Below are 24921 nucleotides of genomic sequence, written 5' to 3'. Positions count from 1 at the left end.
CATATTTGATTTTTCTCTTTCCTGTACACCTCCCCCCACCCCACCAACTCTAGACAGTTACTAAATCTTGTCGGTTTTTCCTTTGTAGTGCTCTCAGGATTTCTCTTCTGCTCCTGTCACAACCACTCCAATTCAGCCCATTCTCACTTTCCTCCTAGATTTTGCTACAGCATTCTATTTGGTCTCCCTGGATCAAACTTTCCTCTCTAGATCACATTACATCTGGAATCTAAAATAAGCTTCTTATTTTAATCACTTATCTCTTTTCCCTGAAAATTTTCAATGGCTCCCTGTATCTTATAGCATATTTTTCAAACCCCCATTTGTGACAGTCAAGGTCTTTCATAAGCATATCTTTCATTGCTGCCTAACCCAATTCTTTACAGCTAGATTGATCTATTAAATCCTGATGATTCCTGCAACCACATCTTTCCCTAGACTGTACTCCCTATTTTTACTCTAACAAATCACAGCCAGTCTTTTAAATCCCAGCTAAAGTTTTAGCTTATCCGTGCAGTTTCCCCTGACCTCCACACCCCAGTGATTCCAGGTTCTGGTTAATTACAGCACCTCTCTGTATCTCTTTTAATACTCAATTACACATCACCTCCTTGTTAAGGTGTATTCCCTTTCTTCCCACCTATCACTGTCATTTTCTGGAGACAATGCCATACTTCTGTGGCTCCCACAGTACTTAGCTTTGGGTTGGGCATAAATTGGGTGCTATATATAGAAATCCAGAGGGTAAAGATGAGTTCTCAATATAACTGAGGGATCAAATAATAATAATGGCTAACACTCAGATATATGCTAGGCACTGATAAAAAAGCTTTACATGTATTGACTCATCTAAATCCTATGAGATGGTGACTATGATAATCCCCATTTTCCAGATGAGAAAACTGAGTCACAAAGCTAACAAATGGCAGACCTGGATTCAAACCCAGGTAGTCTGACCCCAGAATCTCTATTCTTAACCACTTTGTTGTATTACCCACAATGGGATGGGGAGAGGGACATGGTGCTGGAACGAGGATGGAGCAAAAATGAGAGAAGAGTAGATGTTAAGAAATTAAATAATGGAGTAAAAAATAGAGAAGGAAAAAGAATAAGGGCAATTATAAGTAAAAGACTAGAGAAGAAGGAATGATAGTAAGAAGGCAAATGAAGATAAGAAATTGCTTATAAGACAAAAGGTAAAAACAGTCAATGTGAACTAGGGAGATGAGGAAGACCCAGGAAGACCTCAAAGAAAGGCTGCCAGGTCAGGCAGGATGCAGAGAACAAATGAGGAAAAGCAATTCTTACAGGACGGTGAAGGTGCTGTTGTAGCTGTTGGGCTCTGGCACGGGCACTCTGCAGAGCCTCGCCTCTGGGCTGAGACCAACGCAGGACAAGGTCTCATTACTGCAAATGCAAAGCTCACAGACATTTATGCTTGTGGAAGAATTCTTTTCTCGTTGCTCCTTTTCTGGGGTATATGTTACAGAATGCATCCCTGAAGACGGAGTCGAAGGCGAAGGTGTCTTAGGTGACCCTGGGTGTTGAGTTACAGTAAATTCCTGTTCTACCTCATGATGCCTTAATGGTTGAACTAAAACCTCCTGAAGTCCTCCATCCTCCTGAGAGACTGAAGTGCCTACTTCCTCAGGGGCTCTGAAGGCTGAGACAGAGCCCCTGCTGAAGGGGAGGTGGTTCTGTCTCTTCTGTGGTCTCTGGAAGCTGAGCCTGGGCCTCTGCTTGGGGTGGAAGAGGTTCAACCTTCTCAGGGGTCTGCGAATTTTGAGCAGGAGCCTCTTGCTGGGGTGGAGAGTCAAACTCCTCAGTGTGTGCTGGACAATGATTTTGGGCCTCCTGCAGGGATGAGGACATTTCAGCCCCCTCAGGGGGCTCTGGAGGTTGATCTGGGCTTCCCAGAACATCCACAGGTAGGTTCTCCTCAGGGTAAAAGTCATCCATACTGGAATCCAAATAATCATTGTGCAACTGTTTGGCAAGTCGTCGATGGTGAACTAAACCTTTCTTCAGGGTGAAACAATAAACTTTGTTGGTTTTGAACTCTTACCACCTAGAGGTGGGACAAGTATTTCAAATGCCTGGTGATCTTCGGCTTGATCTACATCTACAGCTTTAATGTTACCTTTGGGTCGAGGAGACAGAGCTGGGGCCTGATTCTGATCCCAGCCTAGCACTGGAACCTCCTCTGGGAGCTTTTGATGCTGGGTTAGCTTGTCATTCCCCTCTTGATGTGAGACAGCCACACCTCGATATGGCCCTGCGGGCAGCTCTCCATCTTTAGCCCTGTCTGTGTATAGAAGCAAAGTCTCAGTCAACTCCTGATGAGGTGGGGCCAACATCTGGGCTGTAGAGAAGGAATTAAAGGAGTAATTAAAGTCCCCTGGCTCTGAGTCGGAGGTCAGCTGGACAGAGTCGAGGGACCATTCCAGGGGCTGAACTGCCTGGAATAGCTAGCACCCACAATGGTTACCATGCAAAGAAGAGCCACGGGAACATGATCTGCAGACGATTTGGGCACAGCGACCCAGGCCAGTGGGGCTCTGGCCTGGTGTGCTGAATGGAAACCCAAGCGATATGGCAGCCTGGCTACATGTGCACCCCTCCCCTGCCTCATGCCCCACCCATTATTTCTGACACACCTTTAGTGACACGACCTTTATTAGGTCAGGGTGGAGATCCAATCTGAGTCAGTCTTTTTCCCAGGGCCCAGGCCATCCTTCCCCCAGCAAAGTTGACACCTCCAGCCGGGCCCTCTCTCCAACCCCGGCCTGGCCCCCAGCACAACGAGGCAGGATTTGGGCTGCAGACCAGAGTGGCCCCGGACTCCAGCAGTGCAGGGGTGGGGGTGATGGTGCAGAGCTTCCCAAGGAAGTCACAGGGCCTGGCCTTCGGGGAAATTCAAAAGTGCTAGTCCAGTTCCGGCCTTCTGAACTCCTCCTCCTCAAAACTGAAATCTGAGAGACATTCTTCCTTCCCTTGGCCACACTGCTTCCAAGAAAAGTAACTGACCTACAAAATGAGTACCAGTTAGGGCAGTGGGAGGGGAATACAATTTACAGTTATTCTAAAGTGTTGTCATGTCCTCTAAACTCTCAGGATCCATGTCTGATTATAAAATTCACCACTCTATTATTAGGGGTTACCACTGAATCAGTGATGACTCCAAAATTTCTACAGGAAGGGTTTTGGAGCGGGTGAGCAATTCATTCTGGGAAAGAGTTGGAAACCAAGTGAACAGCCCTTAACATTAGCACTGGAAAATTTCGCCATCTCACCTTGTCTCAGCACAGCCGTTAGTCTAGAAAAAATTACAATGCCACTTTTCAGAGGTCTACCCTGTGTGCACACACACACACACACAGAAGACACCTAGGATGTTAAAGTCAGCATGTTGAGGGGAGGGATAGCTCCGTGGTTAGAGTGCATACCTGGCAAGCACAAGGTCCTGGGTTCAATCCCCAGTACCTCCATTAAAAATAAACTGGGGGAGGTGGTGGGAAGGGATAAGTTGGGAGTTGGAGATTTGCAGATACTAACTACTATGTACAAAATAGATAAACAAGTTTATATTGTATAGTACAAGGATCTATATTCAGTGTCTTCTAATAACTTATGGTTAAAAAGAATATGAAAACCAAATATATGTATGTTCCTATATGACTGAAGTATTGTGCTGTACACCAGGAATTGACACATTGTAAACTGACTATACTTCAATAAAATTATATTTTTAAGAAACAGAATATATGTAAATGAATAAAAACCTAATTACCTCCTCCCTCTCAATGAAGTCAGCATGTCAAATAATTTTCTTGAAATACTGCAACTAGCACCCAGTTTACTTCCTTCACAGCCCTTATAATCTCTTTAATTTTAGTCCTTTTTAATTATCTGGCACACCCTCTGGCCACTAAACTCCATGGAGAAGGAGCTTCATCTTATTCCCAGTGTCAAGCACTTAACGGTTTTTAAATGGAATTGATTCCAAGATTGGCCAGTGAGGAATGGGTCTGTTGTTATAATCGGCTTTCTGAAAACTTTAGCATCGATACTGAATCCCTTCCTCTCACATTTCACAAGAAGCTAGACTTTTTAAAGCCCAAACATGGATATGACTGAAGTGTCCCTCACTTAAACTGAATTTAAAATAATTTGGTATAAATTGAATTAAAATATCTTGTGCAGAAAAAACTTCAAATACTTTTTCAGAACATTGAACATAACCATCTTTTCTTTCTCTGCTTTCTTCTCTTCATAACAAACTTGACAACGCTGGGGAGAGTTACATAATTAGAAAAGAAATCTAGCTGCACATTAAGTTCTTAATGACACGAAACACATTTTTACTCATTAAAAAAATCTTACATGCAGTTCATTAATATTTTCTTTTAGAAATTACTTTGACAACTTAATCTCTAATTCAGGACATCCATATAATTGATTTACAGAAAGGTTTTTCAGCAAAATATTTCACATAAGATATATATGAGATGCTGAGTTCTGAGTAACAACACACCTTATTTGAAAGGCATTCATAGTTTTCAAACGCTGCAGCATAATCCAACCTAAGGCCATAGTTACTTGGTTCCTAAATGCCTGGGATTCTGCTTGAGGGGAGTTTTAAAAGGCCTGTGTCTTCTCCTGTGTCCACAACTGCAGAAGCACGCTGATGGCCCTCAGTCCTGCTCTCCAAATTGCAAATAAAGGGTCAGAGCCAAGGGTCAGGACTTCAGGAAAAGCCCCAGAAATCCCCTGCCTCAAAAGCAGTTTCAGAGTTTCACATTTCCCTAAGGATGACAGAGCTGAGTGGACAAGCCAAAGTCTTCTAAATCCTGCTGGTTGTTTTGAATTACGGCGACATTGGCTGGGTGCCCCTCGAGTTTTTATCTCCACATACTTGAATTAAATCCCGTACTTCCTCTTCAGTCCTAGCACCTGTGACCTCTTCACAGGGTCTGTACACCACAGCCATTTTACTGTTTTCTGAAATACAGTTAACAAGGGTCAGTTCAGAACTTTTCTTGTTCTAAAACTTTCTGTATACAACGGTAGCACCCAATAATTAGACATTCTTTTGATTTCTAAAAGCAGAAAATAAGAGCATTTTCCTAGCAGTTCCCTCAACTGACACTTCAGTATTTATCACAACTATTTGTGAAAATGTATATAAGAAGTACCAACTTTGCTTGCTTCAAAAAACTTTATGGTCTTAGAAATAAGAACTGAGAAATAATGACACAGGAAGTAAAAGCTGTCAGAAACAAAAATGTTCAATCATAATATGATTAAACAGTAAGGCATTAGGTGGGGGTCAAAGTGAGTTCAAACCTGGGATGGACACCATCGGACTATAACAGATACTTCATATTAGAAACAAGGCTACTGTCTGCTCCTTGGGACCAAAATTCCACCAGATACAACGAACAAAGCTTTGGGGTGAGAGAGAGAGAAAGGGAGAGAGAATGAGAGAGAGAGAGAGAGAGCAAGCATTTGAACACTGCTGGCAGAAACTGGCCGATGTACCTTTTGGGCAATACAACTTCCCTCAAGGCAAACTAGAGTCACGAGGCTTTCTGGTCTAAGGAGTTGTGAGTGCAAGTAAGGAATACCTTCAGCATGTTAGGAACAGGTAAACAACCCAGACATTTAGTTTGGTTCTTAAAGGTTGTTAATCAAAAGTTGACAGCTGATGGGGATTCTGCCTGGTGACCAGGGAAGTCAACCTTCACAGGAAGGACTGCCTGCACTGGGAGGCTGAGACCAATCCACGGTCAACTCTTAATAAGCAAGTAAGGTCTCTGAGAACTTCACTAGGCTTTCTCAGTCTCTCAGTCTGCAGGGCTGTGAAGCAGGGGAATGACTCTGCTCCTGGAATAAACAATCATAAAGTTTCCTTTGGGCGGAGCCTGTGACGTTCTCACCACTGTGTAACTCAGTAGGGAACACAATCGATGCCATTTAACAGCATGACCACTTTCAAGGCTCACAAAAACGTAGCTAATTTATTATAAGAATCATATTCACACAACACATGAGAAAAGAAAACAAACTGAATTGACTCCAAAAACATAATCTAATACTAAATCTAAAACTCTGCAACAGGGAAACAACAATAATAATAACAGCCAACATATTTTGTCTGCTTACCATGTTCCAGGCACAGTTCTAAGCTTTTTACATTCACCATCTCATTACTCTTACACGATCCCCCATGAGATGAGCTGAATGACTAACCATATTTTGCAGAAAACGATAATGCAGCTTAGAGATAATAAATACCTCCAAAGCTCTCTGGCTAGAAAACCTAAAATTGCATTTAAAAAACCCTAAGAGACAGAGTTAGGACTCAAACACATGTGTCCAAGGCTTATAATCACTCTACCAACCTGTATAAGCGAGCGATCGAGAAAGAAGAGCTGGATGGAGCACTCTCTGTGTGAAGTGGGACAAGGCGGTCTGCATCTGCACGCTGGACACAGTAATACTTGCTGTCATTCTTCTCAGAAATGCCCCAGAGAACAAATTTGAGACCGCCGCTGTGAAAGAATTTAGTGACTGAAAGAATATATAGTGTTTTAGGTGACCATTATTTTTTAGCACTTCAAGGACAACCGAGAAAGTCTTAGAGTGGGCAGGGTATAGCTCAAGTGGCAGAGCACATGCTTAGCAAGCATGAGGTCCTGGATTCAACCCCCAGCACCTCCTCTAAAAACAAGTATATAAATGAATAAACCCAATTATCTCCTCCCTCAAAAAAAAAAAAAAAAAAGAAAAGAATAAAGTCTTACCTAAAACCACAATCAGCAGTTTCTGGAATGCATCTGTCATAGCCTTTGAATAGCAAGCTTCTGGGTTATTTTCCTTTTCATAAGTAATGATAATGGCCCTAAATCCAAGAAAAACAAATTGATTTAAAATGCCTATCTGAATAACTGATTTTTATGTTATACATTTAAAAAGAAAAATGCACCTGTAATTCTTAGATCATTCTCAGAGCAACTAAAGGTAGGCACAACACAAGCGTGTGGTCGAATGGCTCTGTTATAGACATATCCTGGCAGGGCACATTTTTACTGCCCAGATCAATTCTGGAAGTTCCTGAAGTACTAGACGGGAGATGCAAGCCAAGAATGTGGCACAAATCTCACATCATACAGATTTCAAATGGACAAGCTGAAGCTACACTCCTGCTCTCCTGTGCTTAAACGGCTGGAAACACACAATGAAACAGAGTTGGTGGTAGTGCAGATGATCTAGCCCCTCCCAGAGCATCAGCCACTCAGGTGGATGGTGGAGCCTCCTCTGCTGTGTCCAGTGCAGCTCGGGATCATGTTTGAGGACAGGCGATGAAAGACTTAAGAAACAAAGAGACAAAGTAAAGAACAAAGATGGGACCAGGGGACTCAACATCTCGTGGATCTGGAGTGCCGAAAGCCTGGTCAGCATCATATTAATTAGGAGTATACAGCTCAGAAAAAAATGTGATCAAAGATGTGGGGCTTTGGATATTTCATGCGATAAGCACTAAGTTCTGCTTGCTGGTTAACTGATTAATTTGAGGCCCATCCCTTCCAGGAACAATCACCCCCCTCCTATGGGTATGCAAAATTTCTGAGTCAATCCTGTCATTGCCTCCAGGACATTTCAAGATAGCAGATACTTCCCCTGGGTTCAACAGCATGCTTTCATGCCAGAACAAAGTTCTGTTAATGGATGATCTGGCTTTCCAAGACTGTCCATTGTTTCACCCTAAGGAAATAGCTGCCCTCCTTCGTGCCCTTATGGTCAACGTCAGGATTGCTCACCACAAATTTTCCTTAGCATAATACGTGCTATAGGTCATCTACTGCACAAAACATTAAAACAAAGCAAGCATGTGCATTTTAAGCAAGCAAGTGTGAATATAATATTTTAAGCTTATGGAGATTTAGGAGTCGCTTCTTTTCTAGCTGTTTGTTGTCCAGCAGCTTGTTTTCCAGCATTTTGTTTCCCAGCACTCCTCCACTCCATTAACTAACAGACCTGCCTCTGACTTAAAACCCTAACTGCAACTGCCATGGGTTCTAGGAAAAAACTCAGTACCAGCTGGAAAAACCCTTCTAGGGATCTACATTTGACTTTATCCACTCAAGTCCTTGTATAGGAGGCAAAGGACTGAACATTTACACAAGAGTTTAAATCTTTAGATGATTATTTTGTTGGGATAACTGAAGGCTACAAGAAATCTGTATTGGAAAGGATTATTTTAGCACAAAACAAATTATTAACCAAAAATGGAAAAAAAGAATTTTTCCCTCCTCCTAAACTTCTTGACAGGCAATCAGCTCTAAAATTTTAAAGTTAAAGGTTCTGTCAGGCATCGCCTAAGATAAGAATCTGTATCACAAGGCAGAAAAACTCTGCCCAGGGTTTTAGTTGCTTAGCGAGAGTGATGATGTATCTGAAAAAAAAAAAGTTTTAGAAAGAAAGGAAAAAGGAGAAATCCCACCCCCTCACTACCCACCACACACTGGAAAACAGACCTTCCTCCAGCTTGTCCAAGGGTTCCTCGGTGATGCCAGCTCCAGGACTCCTGGCTTCATAGGATGTTAACATCACCTCTAAAGCACAGAACTTCAGGCTTTGCTTCTGATGTTGTGCCACAATACCTTCATTTTCCCTTTCTTCAAGGTCAGAAAGATCCTGAAGCTGGTAGAATTTTGGTGATGAGTTTTTCTGTTTTTTTTTTAATGGACGTACTGGGGATTGAACCTGGGACCTCATGCACGCTGAGCACATGCTCTACCATTGAGTTACACCCCTACCCAGGACTTCAAATTAAAGGCAAGACTTCAAAATTTTTTGTTATTAGAAGTAAAATCTAAACTTCACCAAGCCCAGTTAATAGTTGAGGTGTCCTGTTGCTTCAAAATCAAGGAAGACTTGCAAATGAATTACTAGATATGGACAACTATTTTCTATTATATATCATACAACTACTGGAGAAAATTAGGAACACCACCACCAAGTCATTGAGATTATCATCAATTCTAAGTGGCAGGGCAATGCTCAGACACTTCCACTTGGAGGTCTCTCACATCTCCCCACAACCCAGTTCTAGTCTTCTCTCTGAAGTCTAGGATTTCAATGTTGAAAGGAGTCTGGTTAGTCAAAGAAAATCTACACTTTACCTTTATGATCCTTTTTGACCACCCATTGAATCCAAAGTAGTAATTGGCCAATTCTTGGCATCTGGAGCTGCTTAGGGCAAGGGCATTAGGTTGAAACATCTTATGTCTGGTGCCCAGACGAACCTAAAGACATAAGAAGCCTAAAAATATTACAGCTTGACACAGAGATTTATTTTGGATACACCTGAGATTTACTAATACCAATTTCATAAGAGTGGTTGTGAAGATTAAATAGGACCACATTTTAAGCAATGAGTTCCTAGGAAGCCCTAAATAAATGTTATTACTTTTAAATCAATACTTTTCTGTATCACTTCCATGGCCCCTGATTAATCAGAAGCTTTCCCTGATCTCTGGTGGTGAAGGTGATGATGAAAGGAACCAAGGAAGTCCTGCAGAAGCCTATTACAGGCTTGTGGGTACACAAAGGAAGTAAATTGTTTTAGTTGTGTCATCCTGTAGCTCCTGCTTGAGAATATGATCTGAAGAAGAGATAAGTGGACCTGCCACTGAAGTAGGACCTGAATCTGTAGCAGCCCCACTCCCCAAGTTACTAACCCCTGTGAGAAGGAACACACATACCTCTATACATTTCATAAACTAAAAGAATTAGCATTCTTTCAGCATCATCTGCGTTAGATTAGACTCTTCTTTGAGAGTGCAAATATCTCAAGTTAACTCTCTGAATAACTTACACATTACTGTGGATCTCTTACATTGCTAGTTTTTTCTTATATCTCTATTTCAATTTTTAGATAGGATGTAGTATAGAAACATATTCATAAAAATTTAAGTAATACAAATAAAGTCAAAGCATTATTCTTTTTTCTTTTTTTCATCCAGCCTCCTTGCCCAAAAGATGGGAGGATGCGGTCAACTCCTTCAAAAAAAGGGGCACAGATGAAGGGGCAGACAAGAAAATCATTACAAGTCTCTGCCCAGGGAAGAAACAGTGCCAGGTGTTTCCTTGAGTATACACACAGGACGGTTCTTCCCTCACCAGGGGACCAGTCCTAGTGGTCCAATCTCCTGCTCCAGGAGCTAGGTGGTAGGAGAGACAGCCTTATGCTGGGTCCCACCCCTGGCTGGACTCCTGGGGCTGGCCCAGGCTGGGAGTGGGCGTCATTCTCACTGCTGGCTCCCTGGGGGAAGTGGAACCAGCAGAGGAGGCCCCTGCTAGGGGAAGACCAAGAAGAGAGAAGGGAGCCGCCCTAGCCCTGGACCCCATCATTCCATGCTTCCCCCTGATCTAGATCAATCTGACCTGGGCTGAGCCTCCCCACCCCACCCCCGCCCATGCCTTCAGAAGACTGGCCTAGGGCAGCCCCTGTGTGAGGCACTGGCCTCAAGACCTGACACTGTGACGTGCTGACAAAAGAAAAAGTAGACATCGAGGCAACAGAAGAGGAACAACACAACACTGGAAGGGACTCAAGTCACTAAGACAACCCCATCCCCTACCACTAGGGCACTGGAGCCCCAGAAGCCTGCTGGGCCCTCCAAAACCGTAACAGCCTCTGGAGACCTGGACCTGCCCCTCTTCACAAAGACCTTTCTCATCAGGGCCTCCCCATCTTCCGCTGGGTGGGGAAGGAGGGGCCCAGCAGACAATGCGGGAACAAGACTTTGGTCCTGCCCCTTCTGAACTCCTCCCCAGTGTGTTACCGAGTCCCAACTAGTTCTGCTGCCGCAGAAGCCAATAAATTAGGAGACGAGGTACTGGGGCAAGGAATAGTGACTTCATTCGGAAAGCCGGCTAAGAGGATGGCAGACTAATGTCTTGGAGAACCATCCTCCTCCAGTCAGAATACAGTCTCCTTTTATAAATTAAAAGGGGGGGGGGTTGGTTGTTGCAACTTCTTGCTGTAGGAATTCTTTGTTCCTGCAGCTGTGCACGTGGGCCAGGTCCTGCAAAACCTCCAAGAAAACAAAGGTTACTTTCTATTCTGCAACTTGTTATCTTTATATAAGTGCAGAAGTGTTAATATCCTGAAAGATCAGAGCCTTGAGAAAAGGCTCTCCTGTTTACCAGACAGGCTACAGGTAACATTCATTTACAAAAGGTGAGGAGCTAACAATAAACCTAGAAAGCAGGGCACAGTGGTTAGAGCTAAAGGAACAGATCCAATAGTCACATTTGTTCTCCTCTATTACAAGTGCACTACCCTCCAGGTTCCTGGGTCTCTCCCTCTCTCTGTAAAGCACACCACAAACACAGCACTCTGATCTAAGCAAACAGTGCCTCGCTCTCTTCTCAAGACCTGTCCTTAGTCCCACTACTCAATCACAGCCCCAGCCCCTTCTCCCTCTCTATTCCACACCAGCGGGTCTCACCCTATTATAATTAATGCAACGAAGCCAGCTACTCTGCACCCCTCACCTCCAATGGCAACAGACCTGTTCCACCCCACACCTGTCCCCAGTTACTCCCCACTCCGCACTCCCATTATTCCGCTACACTCCCACCTGCCATCACTAACCACTTGGCCCAGTCAAGCTCTGTAACTTTTTCCCTTTATTCTGCCTCCACCATTCTCTTACTATACCCCATAAACGTTACTCCGCACTCCGTACCCCAAACCCTTGACCCGGGCAGTCCCAGAACCCATGCGGTATTGACGGAACATGAAGAGGCCGCGCTGAACCCGGGCACCAGGGGCCTGTGGGCTGAGTACATGGTCACCCGCGGGGGGGGGGGGGGGGGGAATGGCGGCGAGGAGGCGGGGAAGGGCCAGGGACGGGGCCTGACGGCGGCTCGCCCTTCTTCACCGGCCGCCGCCGTTCTGCCTGCCGCCCGCTAGTCAGCAGTCTCTCCTCTGGCCCAGGGGTAGCTGGAGGCCGCCGCCACATGCCCCGCCCCACCTCGGGCCTCCCCAAGCCGGGGGTCTCTGCCGGGCGCGCCTGACACAGCACCACCAGCCTCCCGCCGCCCAGGGGCGGGAGCAGGTCACAGCGAGCGGGGCGCGCCGCACTGTCGCCATTGGCTCCGCCCCCTCCCTCCTCCCAAGCGGAGAAGGGTGGGCGGGGCGGGACGGGGCGGGTGAGCAGGGGCGGCCCCCTCCCCTCCCCGACGCTGGCTCGCTCCCTCCCTCCCTCGTAGCTCCCGCGGGTAACCACTCTGGCCCAGTCGCCTCAACTGACGGCACCACGTCCGCCTTTCGGGGTCTGGGGCCCGCGGCTAAGCGCTGAGTCGACCTCCGCCCCAAGTGGGCAGATAGACCAGGTGCCTGAGTCCGTGCGCTCAGAGAGAGCCCTGCGCCGAACCACCGCTTACCCCGCCAAAGCATTATTCTTTATTGATTTGTTTGTACATCTTTCATCACTAGTTTATAAGCTCCTTAAGTGCTTGAAAAAACCATACCTTATTGTTTTCTGGTTACCAGAAACAAGCATAGTCTTGACATAATAGGGGATTGATGGTATGTTGATTAAGTGAATGAATGAAGGAATGGGTGAATAAGAAAATGAAATTACTTTCTCCGACTGAAGTTGCCTGCTGGGAAGGAGAAATGAAGACTGATTTTTAAAAGTTGAGTCTCATGGAAGCTAGCCCCTGAATGGAGTTGTTCTGGACAATTAGGACGCTTCAGAGGGCTCTGAGGTCCTGGGTAGTAGAGACAGTTGTCACCTGGGATAATCTTGCCACAGTTCTTGCTGGCCAGTGAAAGATAAAGAACTCATTACTCAGAAATGATACCAAATAATTGTTTCATAATCTTTCCAGTACCATCTATAATATCTGAGTGGCTATGTGAAATGGTCACAGGCTAGAATCAGGCAGGTCATAGACTCCAAATTAAAGAATGTCTGCCAGGGAATCGTTTCAATCACAGGGAGCAGGACCAGGATTGAAGAGGGTTAAACAGGGTACAGCAGTGGGAGGTAGTGTACCTGGAGTCACATCTGAGGAGAGTTCCCAAATTAAATCAAGGTTAAAATCAGTGAGGGAAGAAATGTGGGTAGTAAGAGGCAGCAAGGTCAGTAGGAAGTAACTAGATCAAGAAGTCAATCAGAGAAGGCTTATGAAGACATACAAATATAAAAAAAGGTTTCGGAAATCTAAGCCTCACTCACATATTCAATGGTCCTTGAAAAAGGAATGGTGGCTGAATGGAGGCACATAATGAAATGTAATTCTGGGGCTCTGAGGAAGTAAAATTGGATGGCATATTAATATGGAATAAGGTTTCTACAATGCATGAAAAAATATTTTAACCGTTTTCTGGGAACTAAGGAGAGTTCTAAATAGGCAGTTTGAGAGTGATGATGATGGTGTTACAGATGTTACAGCTGACAAAAGTTTGTCAAGCTCACACATTTAAAATCCACATAAAAGTAAATATAAACAAGAATCTTGTCAAGATTTCTTAAATTAAGGGGCAGCATAAAATGACATGGGGGTTTAACATCAGTAAGTTTGGGTTTGACGCCTAGCTTTCACATTTGTCATGAACCTTAAATAAGTCACTTAACCAGCCTGAGTTTGAGTTTCTTCATCTAAAAAAAAGAAAAGAAAAGAAACGAGGAACTGGGGGAATCAGTGGAGCAATGAATCTGAAAGCATTCTGTAAACCAGAGTGCTATATAAATGCTGGCCTATTATTTTTAAATTCATCATGTCATCCCTGTGGAGCGAGGAATTCCACATTTGGACCCACCTTCACTGGAGAGTTCTGGAAAAGCTGCTTCTGGTCGCATGCCTTTTGGGCTCTGCGGGCATCCCTTGCTGAATAAAACTCGATGATGGCATAGAAACCAGGACAGGCCACCGCCACATTTGGGGAGGCTCCGACCGAATACGTAAGTCCAAACTGGGAGAAGACTGTGAACAGAGAATGCTGTAGGGTGGTCCCACGCTACGTGCGTGCAAGAAATGTCACGAACTGCCCGTTCCCTTATATTCCCCGAGCCCTTCGCCACAGGCAACTCCGGTGAGGTTGCAACTCCAAACACTTCTCATTTCCCGGGCAAGTTTCCCTCTGAAATCCTAAGCTTCCAGAAGCATTAGGAGGTAACACACTGGCTGTTGAGAGTAACCTCTCAAGAATCTGTGGTGGTTAGGAGAGGGTATAGCTCCAGTGGTAGAGCGCATGCTTAGCATGCACGAGGTCTGGGGTTCAATTCCCACTACCTCTTCTAAAAATAAACCTAATTACTTCCCCCGCTACCAAAATGAATAAAATAATAGGTAGATAAAACATTTTTTAAAAATCTGTGGGGGGCAATTGACTGCTCAGGTCGCCCCCAGAACTAAGATTTCTCTCAGGGGAGACTACAGGAGGGCGAGATGCTAGAGCAGGGCCCGGTACTCCCAGTTATGGGGGCAAGGGCAGCTTTCTCCATCCCTCCCTTCCAACCTGCCAGCTCACTTGCAAGGCCTGGGTGGTGGGTCCAGAGCTCAGCTCCCACACCAGCAAGGTTTTGTCGCTCTCGGTGGGAACCGCAAAAGGTACCATCTCTGCCATCCCACTAATTGGCACCGGGCACGCGCAGCTCAGGCGCAAGCAGCACTGAGCCTGCGCACAGAGCGCCCGCGCTTTTTTTTCCAGGGGGGCGGGGCCAGCTCGGCGCGGGTGGGGCGAGGGCGGTGCTCTGACGGCTCCTTCACCCCTCCCACTCTGGGCGGGTCTCGGCCTCTAGTTCCCCTCCATCACCCCCGCAGCGCCGCAGCCTCCAGGTCTTAGGAGTTTAGTGTTTCTATTCAAGTGTATTTTTTGGGTAGAGTCCAAAGGTTGAGTTTACAGGATCAAGTGGTGCAGATGTCTTTATAGCGGCTGGCTTCATCTTCAAACTCCCACAGAAGACTAGAGTACTAGGTAGTTAGCACTAACTACTCACGGAACTTTAAAATTTTAAACTTCCCAACTCTTTGTGGACTGTGAGCACTAAAGATGAAATCCTTTGACGTAAGAGTGTTTGCATGAGTTTTAAATATCAAGGTATATAGCTCATTAAAGCCATCAACAGTGTAACATGAAATCCTTAAAAAGAATTTCCTGACTTTCCTTCATGATTTTGGTGAATTATGTATGTGAGCTGGTGGAGGTCAGATGATGTGGGAAGTTGGGAGGCAAGGTGAGAAGGAGAGATAAGTTTGGGAAAAGTTGGTTCAATTAGGGCACCAACATTGGAGCTCATGGTGCCTGAGAAGGACTGTTCTAAGCATCCTAGAAGTCAGCTATTTTGTGGGGGAAATAGAACAGGTCCCTTGAGGTTTCCAAACAATGGTCTTCAGACCCATGCTGGGCTGTGATGAAGTTTTTGCTAGTTCTCATCAAAATGGGAAAAAGACAATATAATCAAGGTTTAAATTTTTTCCCCCACGGGACAAAATCTATTCCTTTGTATTATCCCACAAGTATGACTTTCCTTTAATTTGGTGCTAAAAATTGTCTTATGAAGAGAAACTGATAAAGGATAGTTGTTTTGATTAATACTTAGGCATTGAAATAAAAAGTTGGAAATCTTTCACAGTCTTAATGTTTTTCTTTGAGATTTTACTGGTCTGTGAAATCCAAAAGTCTGGGAATCATTGAATAGTCAAATCACTCATTTTATAGCTGAAGGAGTTATGAGTGGCTCAAGATAAAACCCCAGTTTAGTCAGACAGGACTGATGGTGGCTCTGTGCAGGGCATTCCTCCAACTGTCCCTTTTCTGTCTTTGCAGTGTCCTTAAGCAGGTTTTACTCCACATCAGCACCTTCCAAGCAAAGCAGATCCTATCCAGGGAAGCTCTTTTAATCATCTGGATTCTAGCCTATTGTCCCAAAGTACCCCCAAATCACTGGCACCTGGCACCGTTTCTCCCCTCCCCTCCACTACCTTCTCCACCTCAATATACCAGACCCTTAGCCCCACCCGTGACCTACTTCTGAGCTTTCTTACTTCAAAAATAGTTGGCTTTGGAGAAATTACTTAGATCCTCATACTGTTTCAAATCAGTAATTCTAGATTTTATTACCATTGTATTCATTGTATGTATCTATTCCTTGTCTGCATTATGCATGTGTGTCTCTGCTTCCCCAGCTGGAGTATGAATGCCTCATGAACAATGGTTATGCTTTCTCTTCTAGTCCTTAGCACACTCCTACTCTATTAGGTACTCAAAGACATGTGGAATTAATAATGAATAAATTAACACAGTCTTTGCACATGGAATGCTTTAATAATTCCAAAAATATAGAAACTTCTTCATTACAGTCTTCTTGGTTTGCAAATGACAATCAGGGAACCAGGGGCCTGGGCCTGGGCCTGGATGGGAACAAGGACAAAGTCCTAGAACCCATTTATTTCTGGGTCTCTGGTCAGTTTTATTTGTAAATGGGAAAGGAAGAAAATAACAGGAAGTGGAGGCAAGAGGAAGAAGAAATGAAGAATTCCAAAGTGAGGAGAGGAATTCTGGAGTGACTCCACTACAGGCCTGTCCCCTGCCTCATCCCAGGTGGCATCCTGTCATCCAGTAGGAGAGTGGCCGGCCCTCACAGTGCAGCCTCCATTTTACCCTGAGGAGAGAAAAGCCTGGTTCTTGCTTCCACCTGACCAGCTGCTTCCCCGCCCATGTGACCCGGAACTTAGTGAGGCTTCCACGCAGAGCGACCCCCAGCATCCCCTTCATTCCCAGCAGTCTAATCTGTCCTCCTTCGGCCCCTCTGATTCTTCCTTTCAATCCCCTTATCTGTGTTGTTTGCCCTCTTCCCCCATTCAGTTTGCTTCCACATTTCTTTTTTTTTTTTTAATAGATGTACTGAGGATTGAATGCAGGACCTCCTGCATGCTAAGTATGCACTGTACCACTGAGCTCTTACCCTCCCAGGCTTTTAAAATTTTATTATTATAATTATTTTTTGCTTCCACATTTTCAAATCCTTATCTCCCTCTGAAGGAGAAGAGCACTGTGTTACAGGGCTAAGAGTTACTAAAAATAATAATAATAAATTTAAAAAAATCCCAGGGGCAACCACTGACTTTCTCTCCATAATAGTCATCAATGCCCCTTCTTTTGCATGTGTTTTTAGAGAATGCAAGGCACTTAACTCCTTCCGTTTTTTCAGTTTCCCATAGAAGTGGCAATTGATATTAGTTATGTATCTAGTTTGAAGGTCAGAGAAGTTAAGTAACCATCCCAACGTCCACTGTTGGTAAGCTGACAGCTGGGGTGTCTGCCCAGCTGATGAACAACACACTTATCCTAGAAAATGTTGCAGCCAGTTATGGAGAGAGGGCCCTGTGGCAGCCAGGTTTCTATTACTTCACTGCTCCCAGGCCTACAGCTGATTGAGCCAAGTGGGGACACGGGGTCTGAGCTGAACCCATCAGATTCTGTACCTCAAGCACTGGGACTGGGACTGAGCCTAGCCAGGCTCTGTGTGGTTGCTTGGGACATTAGCCCATAGATTCAGGGAAGACATTGTCCTGTGGACGGCAGAGCAGAGAAAGCTGGTCTGCAGAGGAAGTCGTAAAGCAAATACAGCAAGAGAAGCAGAAACCTGCCAAGGAAAGCTTGCTGATGGTTTCCAGCCCTGCTTCTGTCCTCTTCCTGAGGCCCAACCTCACCCCTTGTGTGGGCTCAGTAAGACCCCTTGTCCTCTCAGAACAAACTCCTTCAGTTAGCGCAGGCGGTTCTGTTACTGCAGCCAAAAGAGTTTGGTTTAACACAGAATCAGAGGAAGAGCCAGAACCTGGCGTTCCAAGCCCTGCCACTAGCCCACATCTTTCTAGACTGTAGAAGACATCTAGGCCTGGCCTAGTGTCCCTTTCTCTGTCAGCACATCTTTCTTAAGACCCTGCCCACTAGCTTAGTCCCACAGAGTCCTCCTCACCAGTTCTTCATGCCCCCTGCTCCGGACACAATCTTTTTAGCACAGTTGATGATTGAGAGAAGGTTGGGGCTCAGCAGTTCTGAAAGGAAGAGGGAGAGTACTGGTGAGAGCACAGGGGACAGTCCCAAAGACTGAAGCTGTCACTGGCTCTCCCCGCACAGGTATGTGCCACCCGGAGGCTGAGTACTTCCAGATGGGGCGGGCCTCCCTCCTTGAGGCCCACTGGGGCATCCATACAATGGCTGCTGGAGGTTGGGGGGTGGCTGCGGGTGGGGGCAGGAGGGACAGGAAGCCTGAGATTTGGGCTGGTTTGTTACCATACTTCCTAGCCAGAGTAGATGGTGGTTCACCCCTAGGTTTGGAGGTTTCTAGGGAAAGCACAGGGACCACGGTAAAGTCATGCTTAAGGAGGGAGGCTCTTGAGGTGAACAAAGGAGGAGATAAGGGACAGAGTCATGGACCATGGAGCCTCCTGGATCAGCTCTGAGTGGGGAGTTTGCACTTGGCCTTTGGTTAGACTGTTAGCCAAAGACAGTACTGCTTGGTGGTGAGAGTTGAGCTTTCAGGGCTACCAGTTTGCCATTTGGCACTGGTTCTGTGAGCCTCAGTTTGCTCGTCTGTAAAGTGGGGATCATACTGCATGGCAGGTTGGATGAGATGAGCTATGCATGTAAAGTGCTGAGGACATAATCCACTCTCAATAAATGCTGGCTGCTGCTGCTGCTGCTCTACCGCTGCTGGCTGTGCAAGCCTATCTGGAGCCTGCGGAACACCATGGCAACTCCTACGGATGTGCGATTAGGGACACAAGTCAAACCCTCTGCTCAGTAAAGGGATTCACTGATTCCTTGAGCCACCCCAACAGGGGCCACTCCCAGGTTGTGCGTAGGAAGGGAAGTCCTGTACATAGAACCTGGTCACCTCTCTCACCTCTCCCACCCTGAGGCCCCCGCCAGACCTTGACAGTCCACGTGGCAAATGTTTTCCGTGTGACTCTGGTAATCGTTGCACCAGTAGTGACTGTTGATCTGGAAGATGCCGTAGTCAAAGCTGCCATCGGTATTTTCATCTACCTTTGTTATGTTGAAGGCACTTTCCGCGAAAGCCAGGCACAGCCCTTAGAACAGGGAGAAGAGGGTTTTTAGAGGGGGCTAAGCTGAGGGGGAAGGGAGATGCAGGAGGAAGGGAGATGAGGAACCGGAAGAAAGGAGCAAGTCCTTAGAGGCTAGATGGGGCTTGCGGGCTACAAACACCCATTAGCTTCTCCTCTCATCCTTCAGTCCATCACCCACCCATCAGCACAACTGCCCATCCGTCCACCTGTCCATCCGTGCTTTCTGCCCTTAATGACCACCTACTGTGTGCCAGAAACTGTGCAAAGCCCAGGGAGGGACATTGAGCTGGATCAAATGGAGGTGCTGCCTTCAAGGCACCTATAGGATAAGAATGAAGCTTTGTGCCTAAAAAACCCACAAAGCAAGATGAAAGGAGAGAGTGCTGTGAGAGAGATGTGCACAAATTCTGGGCAGAAGGGAGATTTCTCTACCTTGGAGTAGGATAAAGCCTTTACACTGGCTGTTTCCTCTGTCTGGAATACTCTTCCCCCAGATGTTTGGGGGACCAGGTCCTTTACTCTATTCAGCACTGCTGTGTCACCTCCTCAGAGAGGCCTTCCTTGACTTCTTCTTCTAGAACATTGTCACCTATCACTCCTCCTGCTTTATTCTTCTGCATAGCATTTATCACCACCAGGAAGTCCTTCATATATTTGTATGTTTCTGTTTATTGCTCTCTCTCCCCCTAGAATGTGAACACTGTGAGGGAAGGGGCTGTGCTGATATCTATACCCCCAGTGTCTGAAAGAGTTCCTGGGACACACTAAGTGCTCACTTAATAATCATTGAACAAATACGCAATGCTGGGGAAGGCTTCTTGGAGAGGGCTGTTTTTTGAACTTGACTTGGGAAAACAAGTGACAGAAAAAGACAGCTGGCCACGTAGGGCATGACCGGGAGAGGAGGCGCGGTGGGGGTGGGGGTGGGAGGGATGGCACTCACAGTCACTCAGGGAGTAGCCCTCAAACCCATCCAAGTCCTCCTCATGCAGCACCTTGGCCAAGTCACAACGGCTGATGGGGCTGGCCTGCTTTATGGCCAGCAGGCAGCTGGCCAAGGAGACGAGCAGCAGGCCGGGCATCCCCGGCGGGGAGGAGGCGCAGTGGAGGGCGTGTGGTGGCGGGCCGGCGGGTCCCAGGGTCTCCCAGACTGCCTGCTGGTTTGCTCCGAGGGCCTGAGGAATATGGAGAGAGCAGCCAAATGTCCTCGCTCACTCACAGCTTTCCACCCGGCTGTTTTCAGCCTCTTTCCTCTCATGTTATTATTTTATAAATACTCTTTTATTGCAGAAAATCACAAACATTTACAAAAGGAGAAAGAATAGTGTCATGACCCTCCCAACCCCACACCCCACGTGACACGTGACTCTCCCTAAGGGGATGCCCTGCCTTGTGCAGCTCATGGGGGCTGGTTATAGGTTCTGTTCTTTTTTTCCACTCAGAAGTGCATATCATAAAGCAAGTAAGAATTTTCTAGTTGTAGAAATAACCCTCACTTTCACTCTGTGTGTGTGTCAGATTAATTCAATTAAAGTGTACAATTCAATCATTTTCACAGAACTGTGCAACTAGCACCACAGTCAGTTTTAGAACATTTTCTGTGTATGTCTGTGTTTGTGTGTGTGTGTGTGTGTGTGTGTGTGTGTGTGTTTGTGTGTGTGTGTGTATCTTTCCCCTTAAACTAGACCCTGAGGGTTCCTCCACCCACCGGCTTCATGAGTCATGGCAGCTTCTGCTTGGACCAAATGGCTGCCCTGATGCCCTGTTTCCTCAGGGATGTTTCATTCTGTTTTCTAAGACTCACTCCATAGTGGCCTGTGCTTGTGATCATTCTTTTGCTTCTCTTTCCCACCCTAGAGTTGCCAGATTTAGCAAATAAAATTACAGGGTGTCCAGTTACATTAGAATTTCAGACAAACAACAAATACTTTTACAGTATAAACATGCCCTGTGCAACCATATTCTGCCCTGACTCAGTAGGTTCCTTCAGAAACAGGTTATCACTGAGCCTCGGAAAGCAGGGAGCCCCATCTCTGCCCGTGAAGTCCCTTCTTAGGGTTCTCTTAGGGAAGACAGTGGTTCTGGCAGGTGCACACCCACCCACCTTCCCTCTCCAAGCTTACCTCTCTCCTATCCTTCTCTGGCCCCAGTGGCCCCAGGTCCCAGTCAGCCCAGGGCTTTCAGTGAGAATCTGCAGAACAAAGGCGTTCCTGTAGGAGCCTCTTCTTCCTCAGGGACTACCCTTTAGCCCTGCCCCGCTCCCCCGCTCTCTGCTCTCCATTGTCTACAGTTGGCAGGAGTGCTGGGCCACCCCCACCTTCTGGAACCCCAGTTCTGTGATGTCATCACTCTCCTGGAAATACTCTGGTCTTTTTTTTTTAATTATTGCAGGGAAGAGGTAATTAGGTTTAGTTTTTCGATGGAGGTGCTGGGGATTGAACCCAGGACCTTGTGCATGCTAAGCATGCACTTGAGCTAAACCCTCTCCCCAGGAAATACTCTGGACTTAACCATGCAAACTGGCTCAGCCTTGAGGTCTACCCTACCTTCAGGCAGAAGTGGCAGATGGGCCTGGGGGGATTGCTGACACTGTGAGGCAGACCACCGGGTGGGACAGGGTAGAGAGTGCTGGCTGATCTGTCTGCCCCTCCATTCCCTTCTGAGAACAGGACTATCTGTGAGGCAACTCCTTCCCCCATGGGGTTTTAGTGGGGCTGTCAGTCACAGGGCCCTGCTCTCCATGTGACAGGGTATGCCCTGGCCGCAACCAGTATATCTTGACTTGAAATTAAGCAGAGCAGCTCAGATTCTTACAGGAAGCCTTGGGTGTAGGGCCAGAGGCCGACGGTTTGGAATCCTGTGGATACAGCCCATCTGAGAGACCAAGCCTCCTTGAAGAGGGAGCAGCATCCAGACAGAATTCCAGTCCCAGGGTTCACTCTTTCTGCAACCTAAACACACTCTGGTCCTTACTGCAACCTTGTGATTCTATAAAGGTCCCTTCCTGTGTAAACACATTAGAGTTGGGTTTCTGTCACTTGCAACCAAAGAGACCTGCCTAATAGAGTCAGCATGGGGCTAACCATCCTTGGAGTGGTGACCTGACAACCTGTTACCTCTCCATGAAGGCCACACATTCTAGTAACATAAGTCACCAAGGAAGTCTGTGAGATACTTCCACCAACTGCAACAAAAAGGAGGCAAGAGATAGTTTTGTTACTGATCCTCACCCCACCCTTTGAAACGGGTTGATAGGGTTTGACAGGAAGTAGGAAGAGCTTTCTAAGTGGGCAGTGCTGCCCTGTACCCTCCATCTCTGGACTGCCCTCCCCAGCAGGACAGCAACACATTACATCTTGGGATGTGAAGCCAGCAGGACTTGGGTGGAGGTAGAACCCTGGGAAGAGGGCATTCTCGGGGTGCCACTTCATGAGGTACTTCTTGTGACCAAAAATCTACAGATGCTTCAGCTGACCCAAATAACCTCATCTGTGCAGAATTAGAGCCCTGGGCAGAAGGAGAGGTTTCCATAGCCCAGGTCAACATGCTGGAAAGTGGGCCAAGGGAGGATCTCCCTGCAGCTTAAAGTCTTAGAGGGGTTGATGGCATCACTCAAAGGGGGACCAGAGGGGCCCTCCAGCCTCCACCCACCCAACCGTGACAGACATGAGCCCTGGTTGGCTTCCTACTCAGTCAAGGAACTTAAAAACCCAACCTGGGGCCCATGAATAAATTCTGGATGTCGCAACCTAGGGCAAGAAAACATGGAGGCCACAGATCATCTGTCTATATAAACATTTACAAGTTATAAATCAACCTAACAAGCTGTCAACTGAAGGTTATGTTTGTAGTAGAAGGTTCTAAAGCCTTGTTGCCTTCAAAGCATTGCTGAACACTTTCTTCCATAAAATCATATTCTGGCTCCTGAGAGAGGCCCCAGTGGGACTGGGAAGTGCCAACGCCTGCCGCTGGCCCTGAGACCTTGGGGAAGGGAAGACTGCCTATGTCCCTGCTCAGGAAAGTGCAATGGAAGCTCCTAGATTGTGCTGTGAAAGTAAGATAAGAGGAATGCAAACGTGCCTTTGAAAAATTAAATATGGACCTTAGTGAATGAATCTGGATCGTTAATAGGCTGGATGGTGGTCTAAAATCCCATGGTGGTCCAGTCCAAACACACCATTCACGTAACTCAGAAAGAAGCATGCCACCCTGATGGTCAGCCCTGTGAGAAATGAATCTTTCCACTGAGTTAAAACCTGCCTGTGTCCACCTTCTCTGCTCAATCTCAGGCCCCACGCATCATCCACACAGCACTGTACCCTCCTGCATGGGATGGCCAACTGCTGGCCATGGGAGCCAAACCAAAGTTTCTGACAAAGAACTGGGTTCATATAACTGTGTGTATAGGTCAAGCATCTGACTCCATCAATATATGTTCCAGTGTGATCAAGGCTGAGCATCCACATGGAACTTACCTACTATTGTATTACTTTCCTTCAGTTTCTCTTTTATATGATTGTAGGGCATTGTATTAATTTTTAAATTTATCCTCATTCTGAATAGATAAACTGTGGTACATTCATATGATGAAATACTACTCAGCAATAAAAAGGAATGAACTTTTGGTACACACAACAACATGGATAAATTTCAAAACTAATTATGCCGAGTGAAAGGAGCCAGACCAAAACAAAAAAAGAGTACACACTGTAGTATTACATTTACAGAAAACTCTAGAAAATGTGAGCTAACCTACAATGACTGAAAGCCGCTCAGTACTTGCTTGGAGTGGGGAATTAGAAAGGAGCACAAGGAAATTCTGGGGGTGATGGAGATGTTCACTGTTTTGGTTGTGATGATGGCTTCTTGGGTATATAACATGTATCAAAAACTACCAAATCTTACACTATAAATATGTCATTTATAGTATGTCAATACCTCAATAAAGTGCTTAAAGTTTTTAAAAATTACTATCATTACACAAAATATATTTTGTGAAAAGGGAGTTATGCGCCTGTCATGGCTGAGAACCCCGGCACCAGGAAAATTCAGAAGTGGAGAAAAACACACACCTCTGTTCTCAGCTCAACTCGCTGTGCAATTTATCCAGTGGCCACTAGAGGCCAGCAGCGGCCCATGTACAGAAAATCGGGGCTGGGGTGGGCAACAACACTTCTTGAAAGAATTCCCTCCTCGATGCTCGCTAGCCGGGGAAGTAGGCATTAATCACCCCAGTTTGCATGTAGTAGAGCTGGGATTTGGGTTGTGATCTCTTTGGCCCCTGATTCCACCTTGTTGGTCCAAGAGACCTCCCTGCGCTACCACTTGTCCTGTCTTCACTGGGTGGGCAGCCACACCACACACACATCCACAGGCTCAGGGTGCCCTCGGTGCTGGCCTTCCAGCTGACCTGAAACAAGGCAGGGTTGCATTGTCAGACACTGCAACATCACAGGCTTAGCCAACCAGGCTGAAGAATGAGGCACTGGAAAGGTCGTTTTTATAAGGGAGAGGGAAAGGAGAGAAGGTTTAATTAGAGGTGGGGAGGTGATGGTGGAGCACCTGTGGGGTGCTGCAATGGAGGCCTCCCCCCAAAAAACTGTCACTAATGTCTATTAAGCCCTCCTAGAGCGTGAGGCACGATGCGGTGCGTGCAGTGAATTGTTTCATCTTCACAGCACTCTTGGAAATTATCCGCAGAGAGGTTAAGTAACACACCCAAGGTCACAGAGCTGGTAGGAGAGAGAGCAAGGATTTGAATGCAGCTTTGGCACCAGCGTGGTGGGTGTGGCTGCCACT

The 24921-nt window shown here is 46.2% G+C and overlaps 2 protein-coding genes across 2 annotated transcripts; both read right to left on the bottom strand.

Annotated features, from left to right (window-relative positions):
* Positions 1-1318: 1318 nt before the first annotated feature.
* LOC105090441 (RAD52 motif-containing protein 1-like) lies at positions 1319-14653 on the bottom strand. Its single transcript, XM_010981762.3, is given in 9 exon segments — positions 1319-2362; positions 2658-3027; positions 4916-5001; positions 6807-6854; positions 6857-6904; positions 8541-8706; positions 9189-9311; positions 13847-14026; positions 14558-14653. Coding segments are annotated over 8 exon segments (849 nt in total). The 3' UTR covers positions 1319-2362; positions 2658-2925.
* A 1961-nt stretch (positions 14654-16614) lies between these two features.
* Positions 16615-20204, bottom strand: LOC105090502 (lysozyme-like protein 6). The gene is made up of 4 exons (XM_031469765.2): positions 20066-20204; positions 18967-19125; positions 18009-18087; positions 16615-16691 (listed from the first exon to the last, which is right to left on the bottom strand). Exons 1-4 carry the CDS (start codon positions 20202-20204, stop codon positions 16622-16624), a joined length of 447 nt encoding a protein of 148 aa, XP_031325625.1. The 3' UTR covers positions 16615-16621.
* Positions 20205-24921: the final 4717 nt, after the last annotated feature.

This window comes from Camelus dromedarius, chromosome 16 (assembly GCF_036321535.1).
Source record: "Camelus dromedarius isolate mCamDro1 chromosome 16, mCamDro1.pat, whole genome shotgun sequence".
NCBI lineage: Eukaryota > Metazoa > Chordata > Mammalia > Artiodactyla > Camelidae > Camelus > Camelus dromedarius.
Note: the sequence above shows the minus strand (reverse complement) of the source record. Positions and strands in the feature narration are given on the sequence as shown.